The sequence below is a fragment of the Electrophorus electricus genome, chromosome 17 (genome assembly GCF_041902795.1).
Source record: "Electrophorus electricus isolate QZ-2024a chromosome 17, ASM4190279v1, whole genome shotgun sequence".
Classification (NCBI taxonomy): domain Eukaryota; kingdom Metazoa; phylum Chordata; class Actinopteri; order Gymnotiformes; family Gymnotidae; genus Electrophorus; species Electrophorus electricus.
In genome coordinates this window covers 15,946,171-15,958,649 of record NC_137513.1, presented here as the reverse complement: position 1 = coordinate 15,958,649, position 12,479 = coordinate 15,946,171, and the positions used below count along the sequence as shown (strand labels likewise).

The 12,479-nt window shown below is 40.6% G+C and overlaps 1 protein-coding gene and 1 long non-coding RNA gene across 3 annotated transcripts in view; one reads left to right on the top strand and one right to left on the bottom strand.

Moving 5' to 3' along the window:
- Positions 1-895: 895 nt before the first annotated feature.
- tox (thymocyte selection-associated high mobility group box) overlaps positions 896-12,479 on the bottom strand; it is a 49,912-nt gene continuing 38,328 nt past the window's right edge. For both annotated transcript variants that reach the window (XM_027027287.3, XM_027027296.3), the window contains exons 5-10: positions 8,982-9,233; positions 8,314-8,541; positions 6,186-6,266; positions 5,493-5,843; positions 2,790-2,938; positions 896-2,531 (exon numbers count right to left, since the gene is read on the bottom strand). In XM_027027287.3, the coding sequence (XP_026883088.1) occupies positions 2,495-2,531; positions 2,790-2,938; positions 5,493-5,843; positions 6,186-6,266; positions 8,314-8,541; positions 8,982-9,233 (1,098 nt within the window). In that variant the 3' untranslated portion in view covers positions 896-2,494. The remainder of the gene's footprint in view (positions 2,532-2,789; positions 2,939-5,492; positions 5,844-6,185; positions 6,267-8,313; positions 8,542-8,981; positions 9,234-12,479) is intronic.
- Positions 2,413-4,697, top strand: LOC145651868 (uncharacterized). Its single transcript, XR_014117946.1, has 2 exons — positions 2,413-2,498; positions 2,763-4,697. It is a non-coding gene; the product is annotated as an uncharacterized LOC145651868 (long non-coding RNA).

The window sequence follows — 12,479 nt, the reverse complement described above, 5'->3', positions numbered from 1 at the left end:
AACCTACACTGTGACAAATATTATACCGTGACTAAGGGGTTACATTTCCATCTGCAACTCTTTCATTTATCACCAGATGGCAGTATTTTATCACGCCATAATACGAAAAAAAAAGCTAAAGCAAGCCATGAAGGGACGTCTGAACGCAACCTAATTTGAAATGCTAGCATTTTAGCACGAAGAACTCAGAACGCATGAACATTATAAATACAGGGACAACTTGTAATACTTACAAAACAAAGGTAGATATAATATAATACGGCAATAGGCTACTTTTAGGGCTCCCATGTCAGATACCATCCTACTTCCTCGTGTACTGAGCGCTCGTAGTTCAGTCACTATTGCTTGCCACTATTTTTAGCAAAAAGTTTGTGCTTCAGCTAGAGGAAAATATTAGCTGAACGTGGCTAACCGCTTGCAAGGTACCGTCGAAAAAAGTGGCAGTTTAATTTTTGCGATAAGCCGACAATTTCACGAACCATTTTTCTTTTCACACGGCAGCCAATGAAGTGGAGATAATTGGTTTTTGGTTTATACTGCTTAAATCCAGGAGTAACCAGTGTCAAGGATGTAAATGACTAGTCAGCTCCTGCAGCTCCACAGAAGGGCTCTTCCATGTAGGCGAGTATAGCAGTCTCCTGGTATCCACTTTTTATAATAGACCTACACTTGCATACTGTGTGACAGCGCAAACCTTTTATTCAAAAGTACAACAGACAAACCCAAGTGTGAGCATTTATATATACTGACACAAAATGAACGTAGAAATAATGCAACACAGTATGCGCTATTTTTAGGTCTAATGTTTTGGCTGTCATAATACTCTGTAGGTCTATTTGAAGGCCTACTGTTTAAAATATCTAATGTTATCAAAAGAACAGCAATTGCACGGTAATTGATTACTGCACAAAAAATGCAGGTTTGCCTTTATTCTTCAAACACAATAAAAACTAAATAAGAATTATTCACATTGTTGCCTGGATCAATTCTGCAAAAACGAATGAACAGAAAAACATCCCCAGAATGCTAACATAATTACTTAAACCACCTACAGTTACATTTTTTTTTCTCATAAATAGGCGCAAACAAGTACCATAAAAAGATTTCATATAGACACAGTGTAGAGGAATAGTAACTGATCAGCCATATGTCAGGGATATACAGCAACTCTCCGGTCTGCCACTGCTTCCAATTAACACCATACAAGCTTCTGACACTTTCTTACACATAGCTTGGATGACATAAATCAATATGGCAGAAGTGATACAAAAGAAGTTATTTTATGTAGTACAAAATAAACTTTTTTCCTTTATTTTTTTAAATTTATTTATTTTTTTTATGAACTCAGAACATTTCATGCTATCTCAAGGGTTGGTGGCATCATCATCTTTAAAACTGGGTAAAGTAAAGATTTCCAGTTTTCATATTTTTGCTCTAATCAGCTGGCGATACCAATGCCAAGGGAATATGGAACATCTTTCGGTTAGTTACCCCTCTTTGCTTCTAAAAATGAACCGGTGTGGTCCAATTCAAAATCACATTGGAACTAAAAAATCCAACCTTTATACTCTAGGAGTAATAATCACACAGATTCTATTTACAGCTTGAAATCTGGGCTAAAAGCCACTAAGTAGTTCATAGCAGTCCCTATGAACAATCACTTTATACTTACAACAAAATTCTGTTTCTAAGGCAGTTCACTAGTAAAGAGCATTACAGAGAGAGCAAAAAATATACAAAGGAGAGTAGGGTAGCTTGAAAGAGGGAGACAGAAGAGAGAAGGAGAGTGTGTGTAGGGGGAGATAAATTATCCACACATTCTCTGATGTGATTTTTTTTTTTTCAGATTGTGATTTTTCTCTTTATTTAAAACAGCAACAACAAAAAAGTTTAGCAGTTTTGGTATTCATTCGCTGTCTCTGTCTTTGAGATCTTAGAGCCTTGAAGACCCAGCAATAAGTGCTTATGGACTGACAAGCTCACAGTTTGACCTACGCCATTCCTTTCACTCATTCATGACCAATCTCCATAACACATTTCACGAGCTTCTTAAATATTAATCAGGACCAAAACACTGGTTATTGGGGGTGGGATGCTGGGGCACTAAACCTCTAGCATCAGAAGGATTATGATTGTATTTAAAGTGATTTTATTTTTAGAATTTACATTTTCATGCTTTCACTATTTTTAAACTCCCAAATGTCTGAATGTCAGAGGCTAAGAGAAGAAATGTATTCCAAACCCCATAGAGAAAGGGTTCTGTTAAAAGAGTGAGTCATGACAAAAGAACAATACTCACTCTCACACATGAACACGCAGTGTTATTTTTTACTTTATTTGTGTGTGTGTGTGTGTGTGTGTGTGTGTGTGTTTTGTGTGTTGTGTCTAAGGCCTGGATGAGTAGGCTGGAGATCAGTCACTGGATTGCTGGAGTGTGAGGAGGAACTGCCTTGGTCCTGCAGAGCTGAAGGAGTTGAGGGAATGATGGTCTCACTCAGGTCAGATACAAGGCTTTATCTCTCTGCAGTGCACTGTGGGACACACACACACACACACACACACACACACACACACACACACACACACACAAGCATGCACACACAAAAACAGCCACCATTAAAAATGCATGGTGGCATACAGCTGTTGCTATTGGGAATGTGCTGAATCAGGACATGGTTGAACAACAGATGGAACACAAGCACATTCAATCAGTCTACATGTATGTTTAGCTTCTTAACTACCTTTCTCTGTTCATCTATTAGCCTGTAAAATCTGTTAGAGGCTCTCACCCGTTGCTGCAGTAATCGGGGGTCCAGTCAAGGCTCTGATTCGGCCCATTCCTGCAGCCTGCTCGGTAGTCCATGGAGGGGGACATACCTGGTCCAGCAGAGGACGACACGCTGATCATGCTCTGATATTCCGCCTGCAGAGGAAAGCCCTGTGAAAGAGAGAAAACGACAGGGGATTAGCAGCATGATGACTGGATTGAAAGCACAAAGAAAAAAAGATAACGAAAGATATGATGCTTAGTTTTTTTATTATTATTATTATTATTATTAAGCTACATGTTGTATTTAAAATTTACACAATGGCTTCAAAAAGGTGAATTCCCTGGTGTATTTTTTCCCCCCCCCAAATCCTTTTAGAACTCAAACCCTTTTATCACAGCCACATAGAAGAAACATGAAAACAGCATCTCATCCAACTCATGTCACCATGTGTAACTGGCATTCGGCATGTTTTGAAGTGGACATGATGCAAGTGCTACAAAGATGGGCTCGACTAAACATTACTGCAGCTTCGGGGGGGGAATGAACAAAGTGCATATTCTAATTTGAAGACTTTTTCCTCTGTTCTTAGTCCCAGGAAAGACTGTGTGTGAAAGGGAAGTTAATCTAAGCGGTACACAAGAGAATCTGCCTGAAAGACCAAGACAGCAGGTGGTTGCGTTTTTTTTTCTCCCTCTCCAGAGATTCTACCTATTCATGGACTGTTCTGCACATTCTTCCCCTTCATTCTGACACAAAGACTCCATCTGCCCTTTTGTGTCCCCCTCCCCCCACAAGCCCCCACCTCCCTACACACCACGCTAGTCTTAGCTCAGCAAGAAGAAGAGAAAGAAAAAGAAAAAGTTTTTGTTTGCGCTCCACAAATATGCAAAAATGAAACGTGGATTATTACTCCCCTTCGGATTTAAAGCTCCCTCATAAAGGACGGATCTGTGAAGCGGGCTTAGACCCCTCACCCTCCCCAAATGGAAAGGAAGAAAAGCCAAGTTTAAGCATTCTTACTCTCCTGCAGAAGATTGACACAGCCATACAAGTAATGCAGTGGTAATCTAAAATTGGACCTTAGCCAAATTTGTATTATAATCTGCATGGAAATTAGACCCCTTTTTTTCAATGCTTATAATGATGATCATCCACTGCAACAGTTAATTTGCCTGCTGAGTGGTGATAAAAGGAACACATGAAATTCAATCAAGTAGTTGCTCTTTTCCCAGAATTCCCAAGAAGAGAAACTTATAACAATAGGCTTTCATATTCAAATGGGAATGTTTAACTTTTTTTTTTTTCCATGGGAACTGTTTCAACTCGAAATATGTGATTCTCAGCAAGTAATAGCATCAATACAGCCCCATGTTACTGTGGAATGCAAACTGGAAGATGAAAACACAGGAAATTTCGAACTTAACAGCTATTCTAATGGTTACCACTATGTTATCATGAAAGCTACAGTTACAGAGCAATGCTGCTGTCACATTTCACCTTCTCTGCACCCCCCTCCCCCAAGAATTCTTCAGTCCTGGCTTGGCACTGAAGATGCCCCACTTCACCCCACTCCACACATCCCCCAGGCAGAAAGCTAATCTTCATTACAGACTGATTCCCCAGGCCCTCAGTTGCACCCCTACTTACAGCCATTAAAGCATGAAATGCTCTGACATGGCATCGGCGTGACTTTCACCACATATGTGTGTGTGTATGTGTGTTTGTGTATGTGGGTGAGAAGAAGCAGGCTTCAAACCTCTCCGTAGCCACCTCTAGCTGAGCTCTTAAGTGTTTAATTAGCACTGTTGCTAATAATGGGAGGGAGTGTTCACTGGGTTCAAAGGACTTGCTACTTCTGACACTGTACTTGGTTTGAAACACACAGATAAAAGAGCATGGAAAAAACAATAAACCTCATGAATCTGATGTCAATACGGGTCATTTGGTCTTTAATTGGATTTCTGTGTGTGTATATTTATGTATGTGTGGGACAGAGATGTTTATTTGTTGGTGAGGGTAGTCCTAAAAAAGCTTGTAGCCCAATATACACAAGAAGGAAGAGAGGATGGACAAAAAGAAGCCTTCTCGAGTTATATACTTTAGCAGAGAACTAATTTCATTTCCTTCTTTTCAATCTGAAAAACTGTTTTCATCAGATAGCTGAAGTATTTTGTCTTCTAGACTGATGTATTCATCAATCTCAATGTGTTTTTTCTGTCCAACCTTAAATCACATCCAAATCCTAATGCATCTGTTTATTACAGAGGGAAAATTGAAAATCTGTCTGTGTGATATGGCAGGCTTTTTCCCCCACACTCGGTGGACATAAAACAAGCTGGCAGATATTAATGGCTTCTCTTCTTGCCTCATTCGCTGGTGTGAGAGATGGAAGGAAAGTTCCGGAAATTATGAAAAATGAAACAGCAGCATCTGGTGGATAAACAGCACTTCCCATAGTCACATATTCCTACAAATACACATCCACTACACACTATGAGCAGTAGTTATATTCACATGCTCATATACACACACATACACGGGTGTACACTGATACAGTGCACACCCATAGTTGTGCGCATGTGTGTGTGTGTGTATGCCTGAGCTCAACTGGCCCATAGATGAAGATGCCAGAAGCAGTGTCTGTACACTCTCCTAGCACATAGAGGGTGAGTGTAGTGGCAGTGTGTGTTTGTACATGGATGTATTTATCTGAATACTCACCTGGCCCATAGATGGTGAGTGTAGTGGCAATGCATGGCTGCTGATCTGCTGCTGCTGCAGGCCAAGGTGCTGGTGGAGTGGGGGGCTGATCTGGAGTGGAGGGGGGCTCGTAGCTGCCATGCCACCCATGCTCACGGTGCCTGGCATGGGGACACTGGGCCGGGATGGGCCCCCTCGAGCCAGGCCTGCCTGCATGGGTGGCAGCTGGGAGCTTAGGCCTGGCTGCTGATGGTAGGGGGAACCCATGTAGAGGCCTGCATGGGACTGCCCTGCCCCAGGGAACACAGGAGGCTTGGGGCCCATCATCTGAGAAGCCTGAGACACTTTCACATCGCCCGGGTCACTGTAAGTCTGGAGGCAGATTAGGGTAAATCGCTAGCCAAAACCGCTAACATGGCTAATAATTGCTAAAAGCTATCTGGAAGCAGTTAGCATCAGCATAATGCTAACACACCTCCAAATAGCCTTCAGTCATTATTAGCAATGACCACATTTCTCAGGGTGATGTATTCCTTTATGAGCAAGCTCACGTGGCAGCTAGAAGAACAAAAGTGCTAAAGAAAGCTCCCGGCATGCTGAGGCGCATGGCTATCACAGAATGAGCAGCTGAATCAGCAGGAACACAACGTTCACTGGAGCCATTTTACTCTTGCACTAGACATGACTGAGGCTTGAGGAGGTGTAGCCACATACCTGGGAGACAAGGCTGGCCCTGTAGGCGGCTAGCTGTTTGAGGTACTCCTTCTTAGCGCTTTCTGTCTTCTTCTTGTACACCTGTTATCATTAAACAAGTCAAAAACAAAGAGAAAAGCACACTGAGATTGAAGTTCTTCATATTCTTATGTGCGTGTACATGGGGAAACTCAGGATGGTACATTGTTTATGAGCTCCAACGTGAAATGGTTGCTGGAGTGTTGCTTAAGTGCACGGAAACTTTAGACATCAATGCAGACTTTATGGTCCCTTCATGTTTCCCTTTTCAGGTGCTCCATATGTGTAATTATTTGCCCATCAATATATCTGAATGTTTATTGCCTCCACCAACTAGCGACTGAAAGCAGAGAGACACAGTCTTCTCTAACCAGGCAAACACCCTAAGCTTCCTTCTATTCCACTGGCACAGTGATTTATAGAGTAATAAATAAATACAATGCTTGGCTCTAAAACAGGATTATACAGAAAAAAAAAATCAAGAAAGAGATGCAAAATAAAGGCTTGGGGTGTTTGGACCACTCATTGTCATTGTGAAAATGTCTATGATACATAACATTAACATATTCTGAAGTTTTAGTTTATTCACTGTGTGAAACAACATTATGAAAAATGTTTTCTTTGCTTGAACAGTGATGAAAAATGCAAAATATACACTACTGACTCTTTTATAGCCTCTCTCACCCCCTAACTGCAAAGGACTACATTTTAATTTGCAAATGTTTTAGAAATTTTCAATATCATTCTCAATATCTACCCAATCTCCTACACAAACGACAATATAGGTGAGAAAAAACTGACTTAACAATTAAATAATTGACTGTTTTCCTGAAACTGCATGCACTAAGATTAGTAGTGCTGATATCATGCTTCAACTGGTTGCAACAGCCGGCGAAAGTCTTAAGCTCTGTCCAAGTATCAGTTTAGCACTTAAACCAATAAAACCAAACTCACTTTACACCAGATAAAACAAACAAAAATAAACAAATAAAATCAGTAACACCTGATATTAAACTTCCAACAATGTATAACCCTGTTTTCATACCAATTTCACACCAATGTTTCTCTTAATGCAAAACCTAACAGATTTTAGACTGACAATGACAAAACAACAAAACAACCAAAAAAAAAAGCAAAGAGAAAAAAAAACCTGTGGCCAAATGTGTCCATGTATGTCTAGACAGGAAGAAATTAGCAGCTACATCTTGTCGCATTCTGTTTCCACTACTACCTCTGTCATAACATGCAACATAAATGAGACCTGCGGTATGCTCAAGGCAAATAACCACATTTATGCACTGGCCAACTGCACAAAACTGCTCTGTTTTTGCAAAGCATGGATTGCTAACCTCTTGGCACCTATTTAAACAGCATTATCGCTGGTTTGAGCTGGTGCTTTTGCCAAAAGCAGTTCACCACTGCCAACAGGAGGGACTGTCCCGCCTGTGAATTGAAGAGTTAAAGATACATTTTTACAGAAAAGCATCAGTTGTGTTTTGTATTCTGGAAATGGGAAAATGGTCAAATAAATAAATAAATAAAATAAAATAAAATTTTAAATAAATTAACAAAGTTGTTCTTGATGCTGCCCCATTGGGCTTAGGTGCTGATTAAGCTCAAATTCAGTGATGTCACTCAGTTAAACACATAGGAAATGAATGTAGATTCGATCTGTTTTATTTTGAAAAACCTCCTAGTTTTACCAATTACATGTTTTAGCATGTACAGACATCATCACAATCTTTTCAATCCATCCATTCAAACAAATTAGTGAAATTCCCATACTGGCATTTTCACCTGTTGTACACAGTACACAGTAGTGTATATACTGAAGGTCTGGTAACTATAATTATAAACAGTTTCCTGTACCTGAGTTTAATTTCCAGTTGTATGTACTTGAAGCTGTTGTGTAACAATCATTAGATTCTATGGTGTATTCATGAGGTTTTGTATGTGCTGTGAAAAAGCTTATGTAACTGTGATTAGATGTAGTCAAGCACACCTGTGCCCATGGAAACATTGTGTATATGCAAGGCTGTGTAACTAATTAGATCCAGTTAAGTACACCTGAGGTTGCATAGATGTAAGGCATTTCCCACCCACCACATACCTGTTTCTGTTCCTCTCCCAGACCATCCCACATAGAAGCCACTATCTTGGACACCTCTCCAAATGTGGCGTTGGGGTTCTGGCCCTTAATGGCTGCCTGTGTGTCTCTGAAGAACAGGGCATAGGCTGACACGGGCTTCTGTGGCTCATTGGGGTCCTTCTTCTTCTTCTTTTTGGGAGTTTTGGGCTTCTTGGCCAAGTCTGAGGCCGGCCTCTTCTCTGCCCCATTCTGTGGAAGAATCAGGGTTTTAGGTGCTGTGTCATAAATATGGAAACAGGAGTTGGGAGAAATTAAGCTCAGGGGCATATCCAAAGAACATGGAAACGACCTCTTGCTTAAGTCAGCAACCGCCGAGGAAAACACTCATCAGTAAGGGCCTAGTTATTCAACAGTGCTGTACCATTTATGAGTGCCATTACTGGGAAATTCTTTGCTGGTAGTAATACACCTATATGTGCTATATTGGTTTTGAAATAATCTTAGGGCTGAGATTACAGGACTAGCCTCAAGGAGTGATGCAGAAAGCTGCTTCCCATATGGTCAGGAACTACTTAGATTAAAACTGTCCATAAGGGAAGAAATATTTGTTGTATGCACAATATGTGCATGTGTGTCTGTATGTGTATAATCTGATAGACAATCTGAGGCACCCAAGGTGCTAGTTTCACCTTCAGAGCCTCTTCTGTGTCGTCCTCGTGTACAGAGCTTGAGGGAGAAGGTGTAGCCGACTTGCTCTCGGGAGGAGATGGAGAGCCATGGGTACCACCATTCCCGCTCACTCCCAGCTGAGTATTGAGTTGTGATTGGTTGATGGTAGTCAGCTGACCCTGGGGAACCATGCCTGACTGGACCCTGGTTCTGAGTGCATCTACTTGTGGATGGTTGCCGTACCGTGAATCGGAGTGGACCATTTGTTGCATCTGGCAGAGGAAAAGAAAAAACTTGCCTTACCAAACTGAGCCAAACCACACCCTTTCAAACCACAGAAAAAGGCACTGAAGCAGCAACTGTAACAAAAACAAATGACAGAGTTGCAACCCTACTATAACCTCTTTGAAGTTGAGTTACATGGTTTGAAGTGGCTTAACTACAACTTTAGCAGAATGCTACAGAACAATCTCCTTGGTTCTCTTACTGGTGCATAGGTATCCATATGCAAACATCTACATGCTAACACATCTTTTAACCCAGGACCCATGTCAAGCTTTGAATATCTAATTTGTAACACATAAAACTGCACTATTCGTAATGCATTATTTATATAGTATATACTCCTGAGAAGATCAGGCTCTGATCCCTCAGAAATAAGCTGCATAACTTTAACTAGGGAGTTCCGTTTTTTCACTAAACTGTAAGATGTTAATAATGCTGTGAGAATGGCTTTGCTTATTCTATGCCTGGGGTGGAAAAAAAAAAAAAAAAAAAAATCACTTCCTCCATGTTAAGTAGCCCACTGTGGTGTGTCACTCGAAACTGCTTGTACCAGCAGGTGACCTGACACGAACCCCACGCCCACCATTGTTTTAGGCACAAAGCCCCTAACAGGTGGAGCATTGAAGGTAAGGCTGGAGTTGGACAGGTGACTTTTCTCCCCTCCCCGTGCTAAGCTCAGCGCTGGCAGGAGGGTGGAAACAGAAAAATTTGCCCAGCCGAGAAATTTTCAGTTACACTTCAACATTCAACATTCCGATGATCACACTATCTGAGCCTATGACAAAACTGAAAATATAGATTATATCACAATGTGTTTTCTGAGATGCAGCAATGTATGAATGATGCTAGAATTGTAAAAATAGATGTTAGTGGTCTGTGCATTTGTAAATTCCACAAGTACAGTGTTTGTGAGCTGGCTGATGGAGAGAGCTGATCAAAAATGGCAGCTCAACAGAATAATCTGATTCTGCCAGGAAAATATCCGGACTGGTTCAGTCCCGGCAAATCATTCCCGGCAGTTAACTGACTAATCGTGGTCCCGCTTTACTGTAAATGCTAGTTTCTCTTGAAATGAAAGTAACTGATTTCAAGAGCGGAAATATTTAGGATGCTGAGCTAAGGTGTATATGGTATATTCTGATATGCTGTAAATTGAAAAGGAAAAACTTTCATTTTTAGCAAAACACGTGTTTGCTGAGACAGCAGCTGTACCATGGGAACACTCAGCATTTTGTGCTGTTTTTAACGACAGATTTGTGTATTATTTAGAAGAGGGGCTTTTTAAAAAAAAAAAAAAAAAAAAAAAAAAAAACACCAGACAGTGCCCACCTTGTGTCATGAATAGGAAGATATTGAGGTCACTGTCATGCCGTGCTGTAGTTTTTTTAAACCCCGCATGGTGATAAAGGTCATCTTTCTTTTTCCTCAGCAAATGAAACTCTAGAGGTAAGAGTTGATGTTTTTCCATCCCCCCATAGCATTTTGCACAGTGAGTAGGAAAGCAGGGAAACTTTCATGCCTAATCAAGTTGCACTTACAATAAGTGAGTGAATGTGTTTATGCACGCACACACACACACACACACTTTAGCAGTCTCTATATGCATATAAATATAAAAACGTCTCCCATGAGAAAGATGGAGAGAGATATAATGTAGCTGGATTGATAGTCAACATGGGTACTAGAAGATACTAGAAAGTATTGAATTGTGTTTGTCAGCGAGAGCCTGTGATGGTATTTATCATCTTAGCTTGGCCATTAATCTCTAGTACAGGGAGGACAATGGCTCACTGGGAATGAATAGAGGTCACATGACGAGGTCACAGACAAAAGCCCCAAAGGCTGCCTGTTCTGCACTTTTTAAGTTTTAACTAACAATCGCCTGGCTGGACTGGCGACTCAATGACCCATGCTGAAGGGTAGGTCATATTCATTTGATATCAATTTCCTTTAAATAACAGGGCCAAATTGTTATTTTACTTACAGCAGAAGGCTATTTGCATGCTTATACTGCTGCAGTGTGGTGAAAGAGATGTACTAAGAGGGCAGGAAAAAAGCAGCACAACTCTACCATGGCCTCCAATGACACTTTAAAGGGGGAAATCATGTCTACTTTATGCAGCCTGTCACTTCAGGGGCACTTTCACATCCTTTTGTTTCCATTAAAAAGGTATAAATAGCTGAAGTGCTGCACGAGATCAGAGCCAGTTGTTTGTGCTTGGTAATAAAAGTACATTGCAGCGATAAGGACTCTTCCTAGCAGAATGATGGGAGTGTATTTCATGTCCTTGTGCAACAGTACATGAAGCACAGAAACAGTGAATGTACATGAAATGTTAAGGCAAAGAATACAAAACATGTCTGACTTGAGGATTTAAAACAAAAGTCTTATTTTCCCTTTGGCTAATAGACTTAAACTTGCAGAGGCTATAATTCTAGGTAATTCAATTGTTAATGATTTGTTGATTATTTAAAATGCCTAAAGTTTATTTGACATATATATGAGCAGTGAGAGGTAAAACCATTTTAAACACTTATAGCAGCATATGTCATTTCTATGTCAGGGCTTAATTGGTACTAGCTGAATTTTAAACAGCATGCATGCCTGCAGGTTCTGACTATGCAGATTCAGAGGAGCTCTACAAAAATGTCTCCACAACAATGGTGCGGTTCCTCAGACTGCAACAGGAAACACCATTACTTAAATTGTGATATTACATTTCTGGATGTGGTGTTTGCTTTGTAGCACACAGTAAAATGTTTTGCTTTATTTCTGAAAATTGACGATGAATGGGGATTTATGTCCATTGCTGCATGTGATTTTGTGTTATTTAGACCACTGATAGATGAGGAATTATTGGCTTCTAAGCTGATGAAGGACAACATGGCCTCTCTTTACCGGCGCTCGCTCTCTACCGCCTTCCCATTCCTCCACTGTCAGTTTTGTTTAGACCCACACATTTTGCACACATCACCTTGTGCTTATTTAAGCAGACAGTCAGATTTCTGGAAAGCACACCCGGTCCGAGAGCATATTCCCAATAACTTCGCAATAAATGTTTCTTAGAAATCGCTCTTCTTTCATCTTACCACCAAAGAGAGATATGATCGCTCCAACCAATCCAAAAGCCCCATTCCATGTTCCTCACCATATCTCTTTAGATATTCTGTTATGTACATTTCCTCTTTAATGGAATGAAAATTGAAATCGAGCAATATTTGTATATGATTTT